At 45.9% G+C, this 17270-nt stretch overlaps 1 protein-coding gene across 1 annotated transcript; it reads left to right on the top strand.

Moving 5' to 3' along the window:
• The first annotated feature begins 502 nt into the window (after window positions 1-502).
• LOC134413641 (alpha-aspartyl dipeptidase-like) lies at window positions 503-15224 on the top strand. Its single transcript, XM_063147700.1, has 9 exons — window positions 503-508; window positions 578-795; window positions 2228-2316; window positions 4114-4188; window positions 6992-7071; window positions 8627-8800; window positions 11671-11730; window positions 13169-13251; window positions 14658-15224. Exons 1-9 carry the CDS (start codon window positions 503-505, stop codon window positions 14731-14733), a joined length of 861 nt encoding a protein of 286 aa, XP_063003770.1. The 3' UTR covers window positions 14734-15224.
• Window positions 15225-17270: the final 2046 nt, after the last annotated feature.

Raw genomic sequence — 17270 nt, forward strand, 5'->3', positions numbered from 1 at the left:
ATTCGGAGGCAGTGGAGGCGGGTGGCTCCGATTTCGGTGGGGCTGCGAATCCGTCCTGGGTCTCAGCCAGAACTCTAAAGGAGCCATCCAAAGGTCCTGAACCTTGGCCCCAAACCGGGTCCAGCAGCTCGGATAGCTCCCTTAGCTAGGGTGACCATATGAAAAGGAGGACAGGGCTCCTGTATCTTTAACAGTTGTATTGAAGAGGAAATTTCAGCAGGTGTCATTTGTATATATGGAGAACCTGGTGAAATTTCCTCTTCATCACCACAATTAAAGCTGCAGGTGCCCTGCCCGCTTTTAAATCTGGTCACTCTAGTATAGCTCCTGCAGCTTTAACTGTTGTGATGAAGAGGGAATTTCACCAGGTTCTCCATATATACAAATGAGACCTGCTGAAATTCCCTTTTCTATGCAACTGTTAAAGATACAGGACCCCTGTCCTCCTTTTCATAGGGTCACCCTACTTTAGCGTTCTGGTTGGTCCCGACTGAAACCCAGAATGGATGCACAGCCCCAGCAAAACCAGAGCCACCAGCCTCCGCTGGCCGGAGCTGCTCTTCCTTTGCTGACTAAGTCCCGCCTCGCGAGCGCAAGAGGCGGCGGCAGCAGCAGCAGCAGCTGCACCTCCGGGCTGGCGTTCGTACTACGGCTTCCAGCCACTAAGGCGGTCCACCGCCTCCCTTCTGTCCCGATGGGGCGTCGCCGGCTGCTGCTGGTCTCCAACTCCACCTTGCACGGCGGGGGCTACCTAGACCACTGCCAGGGGCAGATCCAGGACTTCCTGGGGGCAGCGTAAGTCCCCACGCGAGGGGAAAGAAAGGAGGGCAGCCACGGCAGAGGGGCTGGATTGAATCTCCTATCATCCCCAGCCAGCCGGGGTCATGCTGGCTGTGGACGGTGGGAGTTGGGGAGAGGTTGCCCTACGGCTAGTGGGGAAGAGGTGGTGCCGAACGGGCGCTGTGGGTTTCCAGGCGGGGTTTTCTTGAAGATCCCACTTGTTCCGCCTTCTTCGTTTGCTGGACTGACTTGTGAGTAAAACGTTATAAAAGGATCTGGGCCACAAAGGAGGGCATTGGTGGATATTATGCTGTGTGAAACCTCTGTTTTAAGTCCACTTTCACCAGTTACAGAAAAGCAATATTTCAGTAAACAGCTCTGGAGTGGTGTTTGCCAGAATGTTTTGTTTGGAACTGAAACGGCTACTTAGACTGAGTTCACACAACAGGCTAAGCCACACAGTGGTTGAGTGTGGGTGGTGGTTGTACTGTGGGGCTATTGTGTTGTCTGAATGCAGAGTTTTTTCTGCAGGATGACTTGTTAACTGTACAGCGTGGCTTATTTTTTCTCAAACAAGCCACCTCAAAAAGCCATGGTTTATTGATGGGTTGTTCAGGGTGGTTAACAAGGCACCCCGCAGAAAAAACGCTGTATTCATGACAACACCATAACCCGCAGTACAACAATAGCCAACACTCAACTACTGAGTGCGGAAAACACACTGCTTTCAGACAACATGACAGCCCACAGTTCAACAACAACCCACATTCAATCATGGAGTGTGGGTTACTGTGTTGTGTGAACCGAGGCATTATGCAAATGCCTAGGGTCTCCAGTGTGGTACCCGTGGGCATCGGTGTGCTCACAGACACCATACTTGGCACCCAACAGGGCTCCCTACCCATCCTGATTTGTATTTTATTTCTTAAGATTTTTAAAAATCAATTCATGTTTAACTGGGACACTAGCAGGGTGCAAATTTAATTTCTCTCCTCCAGCACCATCTTCATTTAGATTAAAAAAATTAGGGTTTTATGTTTCGGAGCTCAGACCCCACCTTTAATTTGTACTTAGTTTCTTGGACAGGTTACCTTTCTTTTAGTTTTACCTGTTTGCCTTTTGGGGGATGAATATTTTATGACTGGCCATGCTCCAATTCCACGGCAGCCATTTTGTGAGAACACCCACAACTCTTTTTCAAAATTTCAAATGTGTCCACTGGACCAAAAAGGGTTGGGAATCTCTGCCATGTGCATTCTGCTGGATTATTAGCTGGCAATATTCACAGCAAATCTTTTGACTTTTAATGTAAAAATTGTTTGCTAAACATCCGGATGAATGGGAAGCCAGAGCGGCTGATGTATCTGTTCACGTTGTTTTAAACTGATGCGAGGTTTGATCTGATCCCAGACTTGGACTTACATTGTGATGTCGTTACCTTCCCCAGGGATGTGAGGACGGTTCTGTTTGTTCCCTATGCTCTTCATGACCGAATTGCCTATGCCAAGGTGGCAAGAGAAAAGTTTGAAAGTTTAGGTAAGGCACTATTGTTATTTATTGGTCTAGAGCCGGGATGGTCAACCTTTCTGTCCCTGATGGTGGTGGGTTGCAAGCCGCACGCCTAGCCTTCCCCTTTGACCTGCTGCTCCCAAACACCCACATGCACACCATTTGCCACCCACAGGGAGGGAGACACACACTCCCTCGCTCACTCGTCCCCCTCCGCCCTCTCAGCCTGTGAGGACGGCAAGGTTTCAACCTCCTCTCCCTGTTCACTGTAATTACAGATCGGACCGGTGACAGCCAGTGTGATCCTGGTTTGCAAAGGCTCTCCGTGCTGGGGTGGAGAGGGTCATACTATTTTCCACTCCCCCAGGGAGAGATCACTAAATGGTACCCCTGCCATGCCTCACCTTTCCTTAGGTCAGGCTGTGGCCCCAGAGTTAAGGTTGGGCTGGGAGGAGTGCCATCTGCCTGAGGGTGTTGTCTCTCTCAGTACATCTTCCTCCTGGTCAGTAGCAGCAGGGAATTTGGCAGTGAGTTTCCCACATGTGATCTAGAGTCTAGGCCAGGGGTGTTGAATCACTTCCAGCCCGAGGGCCAAATTCAGTTTTGGAGAAGCTCTATGGGGGCTGGGTTCCAGTGGTGGGTGTGGCCAAAGGCAACAGGGGCGGGGCTAAAACTACCAGCAGCTTAAAGTTCTTACTACCAGTAACTAAACCTCAGGAAATGCATTTCAGCCATTTAGAATGGGATGAGATTTGCACAAATTGTATGCGGGGGCTATAGGGTGATAAGCAGCAGCCGTGGTGAGGAATAGGGCCCTTTGGGTATAGGGCCCTTTTCTGTTCAGATCGCTGCCCCCCTCCCATGTGATTTGAGCAGTTCCACGTTTAAGCAGACAGAAGAACCACATGGATGGTCAAACTACTCTGGGCTGCTTTCAGATGTAGGTTTTGAGTACTGCACACACTGAATCTCTGTGCTTGGCACTCCCAAGCCACCCTGGTCTGGTCTGGTCCTCTTCCTGCCAGTCTGAACAGGCTACGGACTGAAACAGGAACAGGACTAATGGGCCATAACAGAGACTATAGCAAAGACACCCTGTGCTAGTTAATACCACCTGAGAACCTTTCTCTCAGCTTCCCATTTTTCTGCTAAAATACTAACCCAGCTGTAGGAGATGCTAGTGCCTAATTAGTCTCTTGATCATGGATTCGGCCTCATCTAGAGTATTGCGTCCAGTTCTGGGCTCCACAATTCAAGAAGGACGCAGACAAGCTGGAGCGTGTTCAGAGGAGGGCAACCAGGATGATCAGGGGTCTGGAAACAAAGCCCTATGAAGAGAGACTGAAAGAACTGGGCATGTTTAGCCTGGAGAAGAGGAGATTGAGGGGAGACATGAGAGCACTCTTCAAATACTTAAAAGGTTGTCACACAGAGGAGGGCCAGGATCTCTTCTCGATCCTCCCAGAGTGCAGGACACGGAATAACGGGCTCAAGTTAAAGGAAACCAGATTCCGGCTGGACATCAGGAAAAACTTCCTGACTGTTAGAGCAGTGCAACAATGGAATCAGTTACCTAGGGAGGTTGTGGGATCTCCCACACTAGAGGCCTTCAAGAGACAGCTGGACAACCATCTGTCAGGGATGCTTTAGGGTGGATTCCTGCATTGAGCAGGGGTTGGACTCGATGGCCTTGTAGGCCCCTTTCAACTCTGCTATTCTATGATTCTATGATTTACCTGACCCAGTAGCACCTTGTTTTCAGGTTCCCTTACAGTGCCCCACTTAGCTCATTAATTTAAATTCAGCATCTTAACTTTTCCCTAGGTTATGGACTAGACAGTATCCATGAATCGGTTGATCCAGGAGAAGCTGTAAGAAAAGCTGAAGCAATATTCGTCGGTAAATATTAGCTCCTTGCAGACTATTTCTACACAAGTCACTCTTTTACCATCTTGATAAGGAGAGGATAAGGTACAACGGGGTGGAGGTGGTTGCTTAATAAGGAAGGCTGCTGCGAACTCTGGTTCTATCTTCTCAGTGGTTTAGTCGGCATCTGGAAGAATGTGCCGTTCTGAACGTTTAACCAGTCCTGACTATTGGCTCTGGAACAAATGTGTAGCTGCAGTCCTGTGGCTGTCCACAGATAACTAGGCTTAGGTTCATGGGCGTTGTGAAGTCTGGGCAGGTGGGGCTTTAGCCCCAGGCCTCTTCCCCACAGCACTGGATCTTTTGTGCCCAATGATCAGCTATTCCGTGAGCTGCAGAGAGCGAGGGAGAAAATATCAGAGGCAGCACAGCCTAGTTGTGGGGGACTGGGGGAGGGAAAGAGTAGCGCCAGCCAACAAGGGCAGCAGCACACAGCTCTAGGAGCTGCAAAAGATGCAATTGCTACCAGCCACCTGCCAAAGAACTCTGCTGGCAGTCGTTTTTAGAGAACCTCTCCTCCCCCACAAGTTTTACTTATTTATTTTATTAAGACATTTGTAACCCACCCTATATCACAGGGATGTCAGGGCAGCATACAGATACAATCATACAACCAATAGAAAACAATCACTATACACAGCTAAAAACAAATTAAACCATTAGTAAGCTAAAACCAGGACAGAATTTAAAAACAGTAAAACCAATTAAAACTATGTATAGGCTTGGTGAATTTAGCCATCAAAGGCTTTGTTAAAAAGCGATGTCTTAACTTGGCGTCGAAATGAAACCTTGCTTCTGCTGTCACCAGATTGGTGGCTTCTCCTCCTCCTCCTCTTCCTCTTCCTCCTCCTCCTGCCTCGTTTCCCAGTCCTCCTCCTCCTCCCCAACTCAAAAGGACGACTGGCATTGCTCCTTTCTGCCAGGCCAATTAGTGTAGGCGGGTGGCAGAATGGAACAGCAGTGGCAGATGCTCATTGGTTGCTGGGAACAGGAGTTCCAGGCCGTTGCCATGTGCTCCAGCCAGCTTGCTTCCCCGCCCGCCTACCCACCTGCCAATCCATGTTGGTCTGGCTCAGCCACCCCCCACCCACCCCATATTTATGCATTTATTTATTCCATTTCTATACCATTCAATAGCCAAAGCTCTCTGGGTGGTTCACCTGCTGCCCCATTCTGTCCAAGTACCTGTTGCTCCAGCCTGTCGCTTGCACTCTGAGAAGTGAACGTCCAGCAAAGGCGGCAGCAGGCAGTTTGAACTTCCTTTACCCACAGGATTTCAGCTGCTATAAGCAGTTATAGCCAGGTTAGGGGTGAGGGGAGAAGGTGAGTGTGTGTGTGGGGTGGGGGGTGGCAGACAGTGAATATGAAGAGCAAAAAGGTTGGGGACTCCTTACACAGAGAGCTCTGGTCTGTTTAGCTCAATGTTGTCTTACCTGGCTCACAGAGTTTCTCCAGGGTTTCAAACTGATCAGAAAAAAACACACCCATAGCTATAGTTTGTTTCACTGAAAGTTGGCCTAAATTGGCATCTATAAATTAACATAAGCAGATTTTATGCAAAATTGTGTCCTGTGTGCCTCCTTTTTAGTACCTAGCAATGCCCCTGCTTAGGTTTCAGTCCCATGCACATCTGAACCTGGGTATGAACACAGGAAACAGTCTTACATTGTTAAATTATTGAGCCGTCGAACTTTGTGTTTTCTATATTGCCTGGCAGAGGGTTAAATCAGGGAATTTTCTCCATGCAAAACATAGGCTTTACCCACTGAGCCACTTAAAGTCATAAGAACATAAGAAGACCCATGCTGGATCAGACCAAGGGCCCATCTAGTCCAGCACTCTGTTCACACAGTGGCCAACCAGCTGTCGTCCAGGGATCAACAAAGCAGAACATGGTGCAACAGCACCCACCCACCCATGTTCCCCAGCAATTAGTGTATACAGGCCTCTTTTTGCAAAGACGGGATGCCCTATCTGCAGTGGTTAACAATTCCCAAATATAGAAGAGCGTTCTTGTTGGCTAGACTTAACATTCTTACCTCTAAACTTTTAGATGGTAACAAAATCCCATTGCTCAACAGATGCTGTCCTTGTAATAATACCCAGGTGGAAACCATATCTCATGTGTTACTGTTTTAGAATTTTTTATCAAGGAGCCAGGAAAGATCTTCTGAATCCCATTTTACAATCTTTTCCTGGTCAACCTACTGAATTCTTAATGACCCTATTCAGAGCTCAGTCAAATCAATTACTGAGCAAGTGGCCAAATTTTTGAACTTGGCTCTTTCTATTAGACCCTCTATGACTAAAAGCTAAATGAATGTTCTGTCCTTTTGTATGTAACTTATTCGGTGTGTTGGAATGGTCTATTGACTGCAATAAAGATTTGTTGTTGTTAGTGTATACAGGCTTACTGCCTCCGATATTGGCGGTTGCACTTAGCTATCAGAGAGCTTTGGCTATGGGGCGGTATATAAATGTAATAAATAAATATCAGGACTAGTAGCCATTGATAGCCATTGAACTCAGTGGGACTTGCTTTGGAATAGATATGTAGCTGCAATCCTATATACACTTATGTATATAAGTGAATGCAGAAGGACTTACTTTTGAGTAAATATACCTAGGAAGCACTGCTAGCTCCCAGTCCAGACATTGACTGAAATTGCCCTGTGCTTGAAAAGAATCTAAACATCCCTCCAGTTGGGTTCAGGTCTCGTGGATCTATATGAAGCAAGCGGTAACTTGGATCAGATATGGCTCTGTTTTCCTGCAGGTGGTGGCAATACGTTCCGTCTCTTGAAAGCGTTGTACGACAACGGCCTGATACAGACCATCAGGAAAAGAGTCCTTGAGGTAGTATAAACCAAGCACTTCAACCAAGTATGAAGGAAATGAGTGAAATTTGCTCCAAAAAAGGCAGCCATGTTAGTCTGTCCTAGCAATTGTGAAGGAAGGCTAGGGGCCACCCAACCTCCCTGCAAGGTAGGCTCTGGACCAACTGTCTGTTTACCCAGGCTCCTACTTCCCTGACCCCGTACCAAGACAGTAGCAGCCAACCTTTAGGAGAATAACCACACAACAGACTAAGGACTGAAGCCGTTTATTTAAAACTCTAAAACTAACACATAAGGCCTCAGTCAAGAGATACACTTAACTCACAGACGCAGGAAGGCGGGGCGAAGGGAACAAGCATGAGGTATTTTAGCAGCACTAAAAACATCAACCCACCATAACCTTAACGACAGCAAGTCATTCTCTGGAGCAACCAGGCACTTTAACACTAAAACAAGAAACCTCTCTAAACCCAAGTTGCAACCCTACTTGGCGGGTATCTTCCACGCTTACTCACGTTCAGTTCCAGGGAAGATAGCCGGGCCCCGGTTGCTAATTAATTTATCCCTTTTGGGCCAGCCAGTGACCCATTTTAGCCAATCCCAAGCCCCTCTTGGGTCTCCGGCCTCCCTCCATTTCAGAAGGGAGCCCTTCCCACTAGGCCGCTTTTCCCACTGCTGAAGTCAGTCGACACCAATTACTCCCAGCCCTGAGCCTTACTGATAACTACCCCAGGTACTGTTTTCTGGGGAAAGTGCCTCACGTGTGGTTTTTCAAAAATGGTTCTTGTCAGCTCTCTCTGCTGAAAGGCAGTAGCAAGACTGCAGCCATCTTGGTCGGTTTTCACAGCAATGATGTCTCAAGTCCTAAGGAGAGCTTGTGAGGCTCTTAATCTTGAAATATATTCCACTTCTGTGCTCTGATCAAAGCATCTAGTGATGTTTTTTGTTATTTTCCTTTTTTTAAAAGGGAAAAAAACCTGTGAAATGAAGAAGGCCGGGCATATTTCCTCTTCTTTATTTGCAGAAAGATTTTGTTAACTTCTCAGCAAAGGAAAGGACTCTATGCTGAACTTCCAGTGGTCCAGGAAAATAAAAGTTCCTCCTACTCCCAGATCTTAAATTTAGAAAATTCTGTTCTACATCCAGCCTCCCATTCACCTCCCCTTTTTTTTGCATCTAGACAAGAGATGTGAAGTAAAAGATTTTTAAAAAACCCAAAATTTCTCTTATTTTTTCCTCAGAGATGCTTGGAAAATTGGGGGAAAGCTCCCCCCACCCCCAAAGCCTTCACATCTCTAGTCTAGATTTAAATAAGCAAAATTAAACATTGTAATATTTAAGAGTTTGTATTTTAGTGCTTTAAAAATCCTGTAACCACTTCCTAGTATGGAATATCGCAGGAATGGACTCTGCACACCCTCGTAGAGAGAGCAGTAGAGCTGTGTAGCCCTTGCTTAAGACATCTTTGTACTTTTGAACCGTTCTCAAATACTGTAAGTGCTAAATATTAACTAAGTAAAATGACACCTGGGATTCTGATAACCTGTTTTATTGAGGTGCTCCATGTCTTACAGGACGGGATCCCATACATTGGATCCAGTGCAGGAACCAACGTAGCAACCATCAGCATCAACACAACCAATGACATGCCAATTGTATACCCTCCTTCTCTCTTGGCTCTCGGATTGGTTCCCTTCAACATCAACCCACATTACTTGGATCCAGATGTTAACAGCACTCACATGGGGGTAACGTTCTGTTACTTTTATGACAACTCCAGCTCTTCAGTGTGCCATTGGGGCATAGGAGCACCATACCTTATAAAACCTAGAGGAGCATGAAGGAAGTCTCCTTGATCCCATGTTCTTTTTCACGGGCTTTTTTGTCGGGCAGCTTGGGTTTGGCCTGTTTAACTGTGGTCTGGCATGACGTCCGAATTGACAGACCTGTGGACACATCTACACGGCCGCTTTACACCAAAGTAAATGCGCAGATTCGTGTTTTAGGTCATACACTGCAGCCGCCCATTTGCCGCAGCGATAATGCGCATATTTGAAAGAATGTATTCTCCCTTATGAGCCTGCCTGTGCTTTGAGATCTTCTGGAGAAGCCCTTCTTTCAGTCCCACCATCTTCACAGGCGCGCTTGGTGGGAACATGGGAGAGGGCCTTCTTGGTGGCTGCTCCAGTGCTCTGGAACTCTCTTCCCGGGGAAGCTAGGCTGGCTCCCTCCTTGATGGGCTTTCGGAACCAGGCTAAAACTTTTTTGTTCCAGCAGGCCTTTGGAGAATAATCTGGCCCTCCATCTATGTTAATGTCTTATAATTTTGTTGTGTATTTTAAACGTTTATGTGTCGTCGTCCCCCAATGTATGTTTTAAACTTTGTAAGGCTGCCTTGAGGCCCAGCATTGGGCAAAAGGCAGGATACTACTACTACTACTACTACTACTAATAATAATAATAATAATAATATACACTTTTCCGATTTAGGTTAATGTCCAACTTTGCATCGCATTATGGTTATATGTCCTTGGGGGAGTTAAATTGCATTTTGACATGTGGGCATAGCTTTGATGTGATTGGTCAATTTCCTGCCTTCCCACCTATCGGCTGCCTTGTTCCTTCCCGCCGTTTTCACTTTCAATTTTACAATAAAGATGGCAAATGGGCAGTGAGTGAGCAGTCCCCCGCTTGGTTCATCTTCTCAGGTCTCAGTGACAATTATTAAAAGGTTTAGGTACATTTTACATAAGCAGGGTGGCTCTGCTGTTCCCATTGATAACATCAAGACTTGACCTGCAGCCGGTGGGAGGAGGGGGCAGGGCGGAGAGACCCTTGGGGGGCGGTAGTTCGGGTGCTGGGCTGCAACCCGGGGCATGACCCTGCAGGGCAACACCACACTGGCCTCTCCTTTCACCGATATAAATATGCGGATCTCTGCATATGCAATTCATTGTTTTGCTCGCACCTCCTTTGTTGCGGATGTGTGGATGTGCACAGCATCAAGTACGCTAAAAAAAATTATAAATCGCTATTGCTCAGTGTGATGCTAGTTGACTAATTCGAATCAGCTAAAAATTGGGTTAAAATTTAATGAGAAGCATTTCCGCTGTCGTATAGACGAGGGCCGTGGCTCAGATCCGGCATCTTCATTCTGTGGATGGAAGAGGCTCTTCTGTCTCTGGAAGGCTTCTGGTCCAGACGAGCATTTCCACCGGAGGAACGGGCGAGGAGGCTGCTAAAAACTTTTCTTTTTCCTAAAGCTTTTAAAACTTGATTTTGTTCTGACTTTATACTGTTAGTTTTACCCTACCCTGTGCCTGTTTGCATTCTCTTCCCCTCCTTATTGTTTTATTATGATTTTATTAGAATGTAAGCCTATGCGGCAGGGTCTTGCTATTTACTGTTTTACTCTGTACAGCACCATGTACATTGATGGTGCTATATAAATAAATAAATAAATAAATAATAATAATTCCCCCCTGCCAGAACAATGGGGGAGGTGGCGCTGGGGGCTGCAGAGGGAGGGGGGAACAGGCAAAGATGGTCTCTCTTGCCCCGGTTTTCTGCCAACGAGAATGCTCTGAGTGGGAGGCGACTCAGGGAACGCTCCCACTAGTGCAAAAGAAGCTGGATCCAACCCCATGATTGCAAACATTGCTCTGCGACCAGAGATCCATGTACCACGGAGTTGAGAGTGAACTTAGGAAGCTGAGTACTTAAGAGCCCAGCAAATCAGATGACTCTAAACTTTGGGCTGCTTGTTGTGTTTGGAATCTCGACCCATAGTTTGGATTCTAATCTGTGGTGCCACAACCCATGGTTGGGTGCAAGGGCGCACAACCGCTCAAGTGTGGTCCCCCAAGGCCTTAACTGGGTGGCATGCAAAGCAGGTGCTCCACCACTGAGCTGTGGCCTGTGCCGCTGTAAAAAATGTAAACCTGCGATTCACAGTCACCGTGGCCAGCTAGGATGCCCTGACCCTCCTGCTGCCACTGGATTCCCCTCCCCTGCCAATTTCCCACTGATTGGACTATTGTAGTTGTTTTTACATCTTGCTTTAAAACGTTTCTTTTCTTGGAAGCTTTTCAGTCGTAGCATGATCATACTAGTCTATATTTTAGCTTTAATGCCCCCTACCCCTGTTGGTTTTTCCCCTCCCTCCCCTGTCTGTTACTGTGATTTTAGATTGTAAGCCATATGGCAGATTTTGTTTTGTTTTATTCTGTACAGCGCCATGAACATTGATGGCACTTTATAAATAAATATTATTAATGATAATAATGGTGGCTGCCACCATTGATTGATTGATTGCTAGTCTTCTCTTCATCGTTTCCCCCAGTGATCCTAATGCAGGTAGCTCTTTCCCTACTGTTAACAACAGCAAGGAAAAGGCTTATCTGTTTCAGGACCTCTGGGTTGTGTGTGCATGTGTACACGGGCAGCTCCCCAAACCAGTATGTCATGTGTGCAGCCTCTTGAAGACACCGACTGGGCTTGTGATGCATACCCTAAGCAAACTTGAACATTTGGAATATTTTGTTAGGTTCTGTAACATTTTTGCAGTATGCTATTAAATTCATGACTGCTTGTAAAACATTTTTTACTACTGTTGCAGGAAACCCGGGAGAAAAGGATTCGCCAGTACCACGAAGAACCAGACACGCCACCGGTATTGGTGAGTAATGCTATTGTTGGGAAGCCGTTTCCCCTTACGTCCCCCCCCCCACTTTTTTCTCCTCTCTACCCAGCCAACTGTTCCTGATAGGGAGTTTGCTCAAAGGGTCTCGCAAAGCAATGTACAACTGCTGAACTGTAAAAAAATGCTAGTTGTGTGACACCTAAATTGTGGGGTTGTGGTGACCTCTCTTTGCACCTACAGCCACAACATGGACAACCGGAGAAAGTATCAAAACAGTCCGCTAACAGACATCAGCGGGCCGGCTGCAAATATATCTGGGTGCTTTTCTTTTTTAATAAGTGCTAGAGATGAACTTGTGACAATTGTGTTCTGGCCTCCATCTTGACGGCGGCACTTTAGCGCTGCGAGGCACCTGGCTCGCGCACTTGCGTCCCTCCCCAGCATCTGCATGGGAAGGAATGCAAGTGCAAACTTTCCCCATGGCGCTGAGCACCGGGAGGGATGGGGCAGGAACAAGGCAGCCAGAGGAGGACGAGGAAAGGGACGCCGGGTGCCCAAACCACCTCTCCTCCCCCTGACCTCCGTCTGGCTGCCCATTCCTTCCCCTTCCCTGTTTTTTTAAAATTATTTTTATTATCTGTAGCTGCGCAGCTACAAGTAATAAAAACATTTAAAAGGGGGAGGATCGGGCCCCGTTCCTCTCCTCCCTCCACCCACCACTTTTTAATTTATTTTTAAAGAGGCGCCGGGCCCGTTCCTCTCCTCCCCCCCTCCCATTTTTAAAATATTATTATTTACCACAGGGCACAGGGATCTCCTGAGCTCCTGGAGGTCTGCTCCCTTCCCTGTCCAGCCCATGGCGACCAATCAGGGTGCACCATGGGCTGTGACATGCCTCTGCAGACAAAAAAGTTGGGGTAAGTCCCTGACTTTTTTCAGTGGAGTTTTTTGGGTTTGCCCCCTGATGGCTTCGCAATGGTGGCTGAGTCATGTAGGTGACCTGCCACTACTGTGAAGCCACCCCGGGGCAAACCCTTTGTGTAGACATGACCCAGGACTACGTAATCACAAATACATAGGGACATAGGAAGCTACCTCATACACAGGCAGACCACTGGTCCATTTGACCCAGTATTGTCACCTCTGACCTGGAGATGCTGTGGATTGATTTCTGCATGCAACACAGGTGCTCTACCACTGAGCGATGGCCTGTGTCATTGTAAAAAAAAATAAACCTGCAGTTCACACAGTCAAAGTCGCAAGCTGAAGATTTAGGCTTGACTGGTTCTGGGCAGAGGTTCAGCCTATGCTGCAGTGTTCCTGGTACACACCCAACTTCAAGCCACCTGAGCTGTGGTCCGAGCTGGGTTCAAATTTGGTTGAAAGTGTCTGCATTGTACTTTGGGGGCGGGGGATGGAAAATTGAGTGTTCCTTCTCAACTTTAACCACACATTTTGTTGCCTGCCCATTAAGGGTTTACGCGAAGGATCGTTCCTGCTTGTGGAAGGCAATAAAGCTGTCCTGCAAGGAAAAACGGGAGCTCGGCTCTTTGTGAGGTAAAAGGACTATCCCATCCCATGCCACCACTTCGCAAATGTTCAGCGTGTAAGACCAGGCACCTGGTTGCCAAGGGCAAAGGGCAAAATGCAGGGGATCAAGCAGACATTTTGCTTCAGATACCTTCCTGAAAACGGAGGGTGATTCTAACAGAGGATTGTTTCAGTGAAGCTAATTTAAATATTTGTCTGGTGTTTGACTTCTAAAGGACAGCTGCCATAACCCTTCCTCTTGGAAATCTCACACTGTGTCTTCTCAGGAACATCAGGGAGTGGTGATACCTGTTTGACTGCCCTTACAGTCCAGGCCACCACCCCTCCCATTGACCCATCTTCGACCAGTCCTGGTCTCTTTGCCTTCTCTTCCTCTCTCTGCTCTTATTAACTTTCCATCTACATGGATATGGTACTTATAGAAGACCCAATTATCGGTCCTCATAGGCAATGCTATTATATCCTGTTAATTACAGGATTTTTAAGGAGGCAAAATTCACACACTTGTTGTCTATTCTGTGATAACTAGTAGCTCAGTAGTAGGCAATTTTGGGGGCCTTTGGACAGGATTGGCAGTTTGAGAAACTGTTTTGGGTGCAGCTCCAAAATGGCTGCCATGAGAGGCATGGCTAAGCAAAAAAGAATAAGTAATCTGACTATATGACAGAGTACAGGGCAGAACCACAGTAAACAACTCCTTTGAACCCATTAATCATGGTTTTAGTTGTAAACTGCCCAGAGAGCCTAGGCCGTTGGGCAGTATAAATATGTAACAAATATTTCCCTGCACCATTTTCTTTTCTCACCCTCCCTTTTCTTGGTGGCTGGGCATACTGCAGAGTAAAGCATCGGTCTGCATCCACGTGTGGTTTTAGTTTCCTCACCATGTCTCTGAGCCTCATATTGGCCCCATTCATAAGACACCTTAAACCATGGCTTTAACCATGGTGGTTAAGCCAGAAAGTCAGGCTGTGTTCAGAAGACACCTTAAACCACAGCTTTAACCATGGCGAATAAAGCAAAAAGCCTTGTTCACCGTGGTTAAAGCCATGGTTTAAGGTGTCTTCTGAACATGGCCTAGCTTTCTGGCGTAAAAGCCACCGTTTAAGGTGTCTTCTGAACGGGCCCATTGTAACCCAGAGGCATACATAGAAGATGAAGGGGGTAGAATCTGAAGGCCCTCACTTTGATTAAACGTGATCCCACCTGCCTGTAGGAAAGCGTGTCATAATACCCACCAATATGGTGACAGCTCATGCTGGAGGAGGCTGCATGTCCACTAGAGTCATTTTCCGCTAGTATATAACCAATGAATCCTCACTTAGCATTTGAAAAGTCAAGCCTAGAAATCAGCGTCATCCTCCAACATTTAAACTTGATGTTACTAATGCAAGTGTTGTACTTCTGTACAGGGGGAATATCCCAACAGAACACGAGCCTGGAACAGATTTCAGCTTCCTGTTGACGGAGGGCCCCGAGAAGCCGTAACTTTTGTTGAAATGAACCTGAGAGGGCCCTATCCCAAGCAGACTCCTGCTTAGGAGAAAGAGAAACGCCTTGTTGCAGGAGTGCGAAAATCCAGGTGCCCGGTAGCTGCTGATGCCAAAATGTCAGGCTGCTCCCTACAGCAAAACTCCAGCCTCTCTTTCCGTGGGAAAGCTCAGCTCTGAAAAATGCAGAGTCCTGAAGAGTTGCTGTGAGCGTAGGCACCAAGTGCAGTTGCTCACTTTCCAAATGGGATCCTACAAAGTGCAATTTTAAATTACTCGTTTCCAGGAGGCTTGAGCCCAGGCAGTGGGCTTGCATAGCTTAAGAACAAAGCCAGCAGTGTGGTGGTGAGGAAATGGATCAAAATGCACCGACAGAATAAGGTCTGCTCATCTCTCTCCCCCCGACAGCCTGGTTCCTAAATTTGCAGAAACTTTTGCGCTCCGGCTTAACTAAACCTTCTCTGGAGAATAAAGTTGTTTCAATAGCTACAGATTCTACATTTTTTCTCTTCTGTGGGAGAACAAGTTTATCTGGTTATTCTGTGACACTCAAACTTGCCTGTAGGCAAACAGGAGAACACTGCATTTCTGGACTACTAGTTGATGCAGTTATTTAGGGGACTCAAGATACTTCATTTCATTATTTCTGTAATATCACAGTAATGCAGTAAGGAAAAGACTTAATCATATTCAGAGTAGATCTATTGAGATCAATGTGATTTAAGTTAAGTTAGCCATGATTAACTTGGGTCTTCTCAAAGTATGACTAAGTCTGCATTTAACCAACTATCTGCATATTTCAGCTGAGGAATTGAGGTTGAGAATGACCTGGCTCACAAGATCAACCAAAGCTTTGCCCATTTCTGAGCAAGTGTTCACACTGTTTCCCAGCTGCTTCCACTTTCCAAAATAGCCCTGGGTTTGTAATTGTTATGCCCAAAGCTGGATACTCAGGGTTAAACAACCCAGAGTTTGTTGTTGGGCATTCCTGGGTTATTTAGGAAAGTGGAAGTAATGAGTGTATGAAAGGCAGTGTGCTTGCTCCCTGCCACAATGAACTATGGGTTAAACAATCCATAGTTAGCTGTTATGTGTGAACCAAGTAACTTGCTTGCCTTAAACTAAAACCTGCCTGCCTCAAATTAAATATTAAAAGGAGTACATTTAAATCCTACTGATCACTTATTTGGCAGGGAGATTGCATCTAATCTTGGTCTCTCCCCCACCCTCCTCCACCAACCCCACCCCATCACAACTCGGGAACACTTGCTCAGCAGAACTGTAACCTCCTTGAATTTAGTCTGCAGATGGATTGGATTGGAGAAGGAGAATGTCTATAGAATCAGTTTGACGACTAAGTCCCTCAACCAGCTGGGCAGGTGCCTGGATAGAGGAGCAGTTTTTTGAGATAGTGAAAAACCATTGCTATATTCATTCAGAGACTTAATTGCATGTCTATTTTTTTATTTAATTGGCTTCAGACCCTTCTGTTATATACAAACCTAATTTGACAATTATTTTATGTACAAAGCAAGCATTTTAAAAAGGGTTAAATTACAAATCTGTAAATCCTACAAAGTGCAATTTTTAAATCATTTTCCACCATGCTGTACAGAAACAAATCCAAGGTTAGCCAATATACATACATACAAGCTTAACATTATTAAACCTGGCCATCAGAACATTAAAATAATACAAACATTATATTAACCGTAAAAAGCACCCCCCAAAAAAGAAAGGTATTGCACCGAAGACAAACAGAAATATTTTTGACATTACATGAAAGCTGGTTGAAACTAACTATATCAAAACACTTCCATCTAAAATCTGAAGGCATTTTTTGGCATTAAAATCCATTTGTAATCACAATTGCACTACCAGAGTAATCAGTATGAGCTTATCATTTGCCCCTATATACATAAGGCTTAGTGTTCCATTTCTAACTTAAGTGTGGTGCTTGAAGGAGAGGCACACATTAAAGTGAATTTTTGGGATGTTTGGTTTAGAAAAAAATCAGTTAAACAGCAGCACAATTTCCAAGGCAAATTACGAATTGAAGGAAAAGGGATTTCCGCAAACCATGTCATATTACACACACATTCATAAACACACACACTGCAGTACGCAAAAAATAAAAAGCATATTAAAGGATGTGTGAGAGGGGCATTATATTATGGTACAATATTGCAGCTACATATATGTGTCTGAAACCTCTTTCTATGGCTTTAAAAGCTAGGTTTCCTAACCCCTCAAATGAGGGCTTTCACTGGCATGCTAAATGTGGCAAACCACACAGGTGCTACTGTACCCAGATAGTTATGTGCCTGGAGAGGCTTCCCAGTATGAGGCAGAAGTGTTATTATACAGGGATTTGAATACAGAGCTCTTCTGGCCTGAACATAAATGACAAAATGACTCCACGGGCACACTGCTAGGGAAAATTACTACCAAGCAAGTTAAACGTTAAGCCTGATTTGAAATGGTTAAAAAAGCACTATTATCATTGAGAGATAATAAGATGTTACCATCTACAAT

The sequence above is a fragment of the Elgaria multicarinata genome, chromosome 2 (assembly GCF_023053635.1).
Source record: "Elgaria multicarinata webbii isolate HBS135686 ecotype San Diego chromosome 2, rElgMul1.1.pri, whole genome shotgun sequence".
NCBI classification, from domain to species: domain Eukaryota; kingdom Metazoa; phylum Chordata; class Lepidosauria; order Squamata; family Anguidae; genus Elgaria; species Elgaria multicarinata.

Coding starts and splice junctions, on each gene's coding strand:
- LOC134413641 (XM_063147700.1), top strand. Junction 2,317..4,113: donor AGAAAAGTTTGAAAGTTTAG/GTAAGGCACTAT, acceptor ACTTTTCCCTAG/GTTATGGACTAGACAGTATC. Junction 13,252..14,657: donor GGAGCTCGGCTCTTTGTGAG/GTAAAAGGACTA, acceptor ACTTCTGTACAG/GGGGAATATCCCAACAGAAC.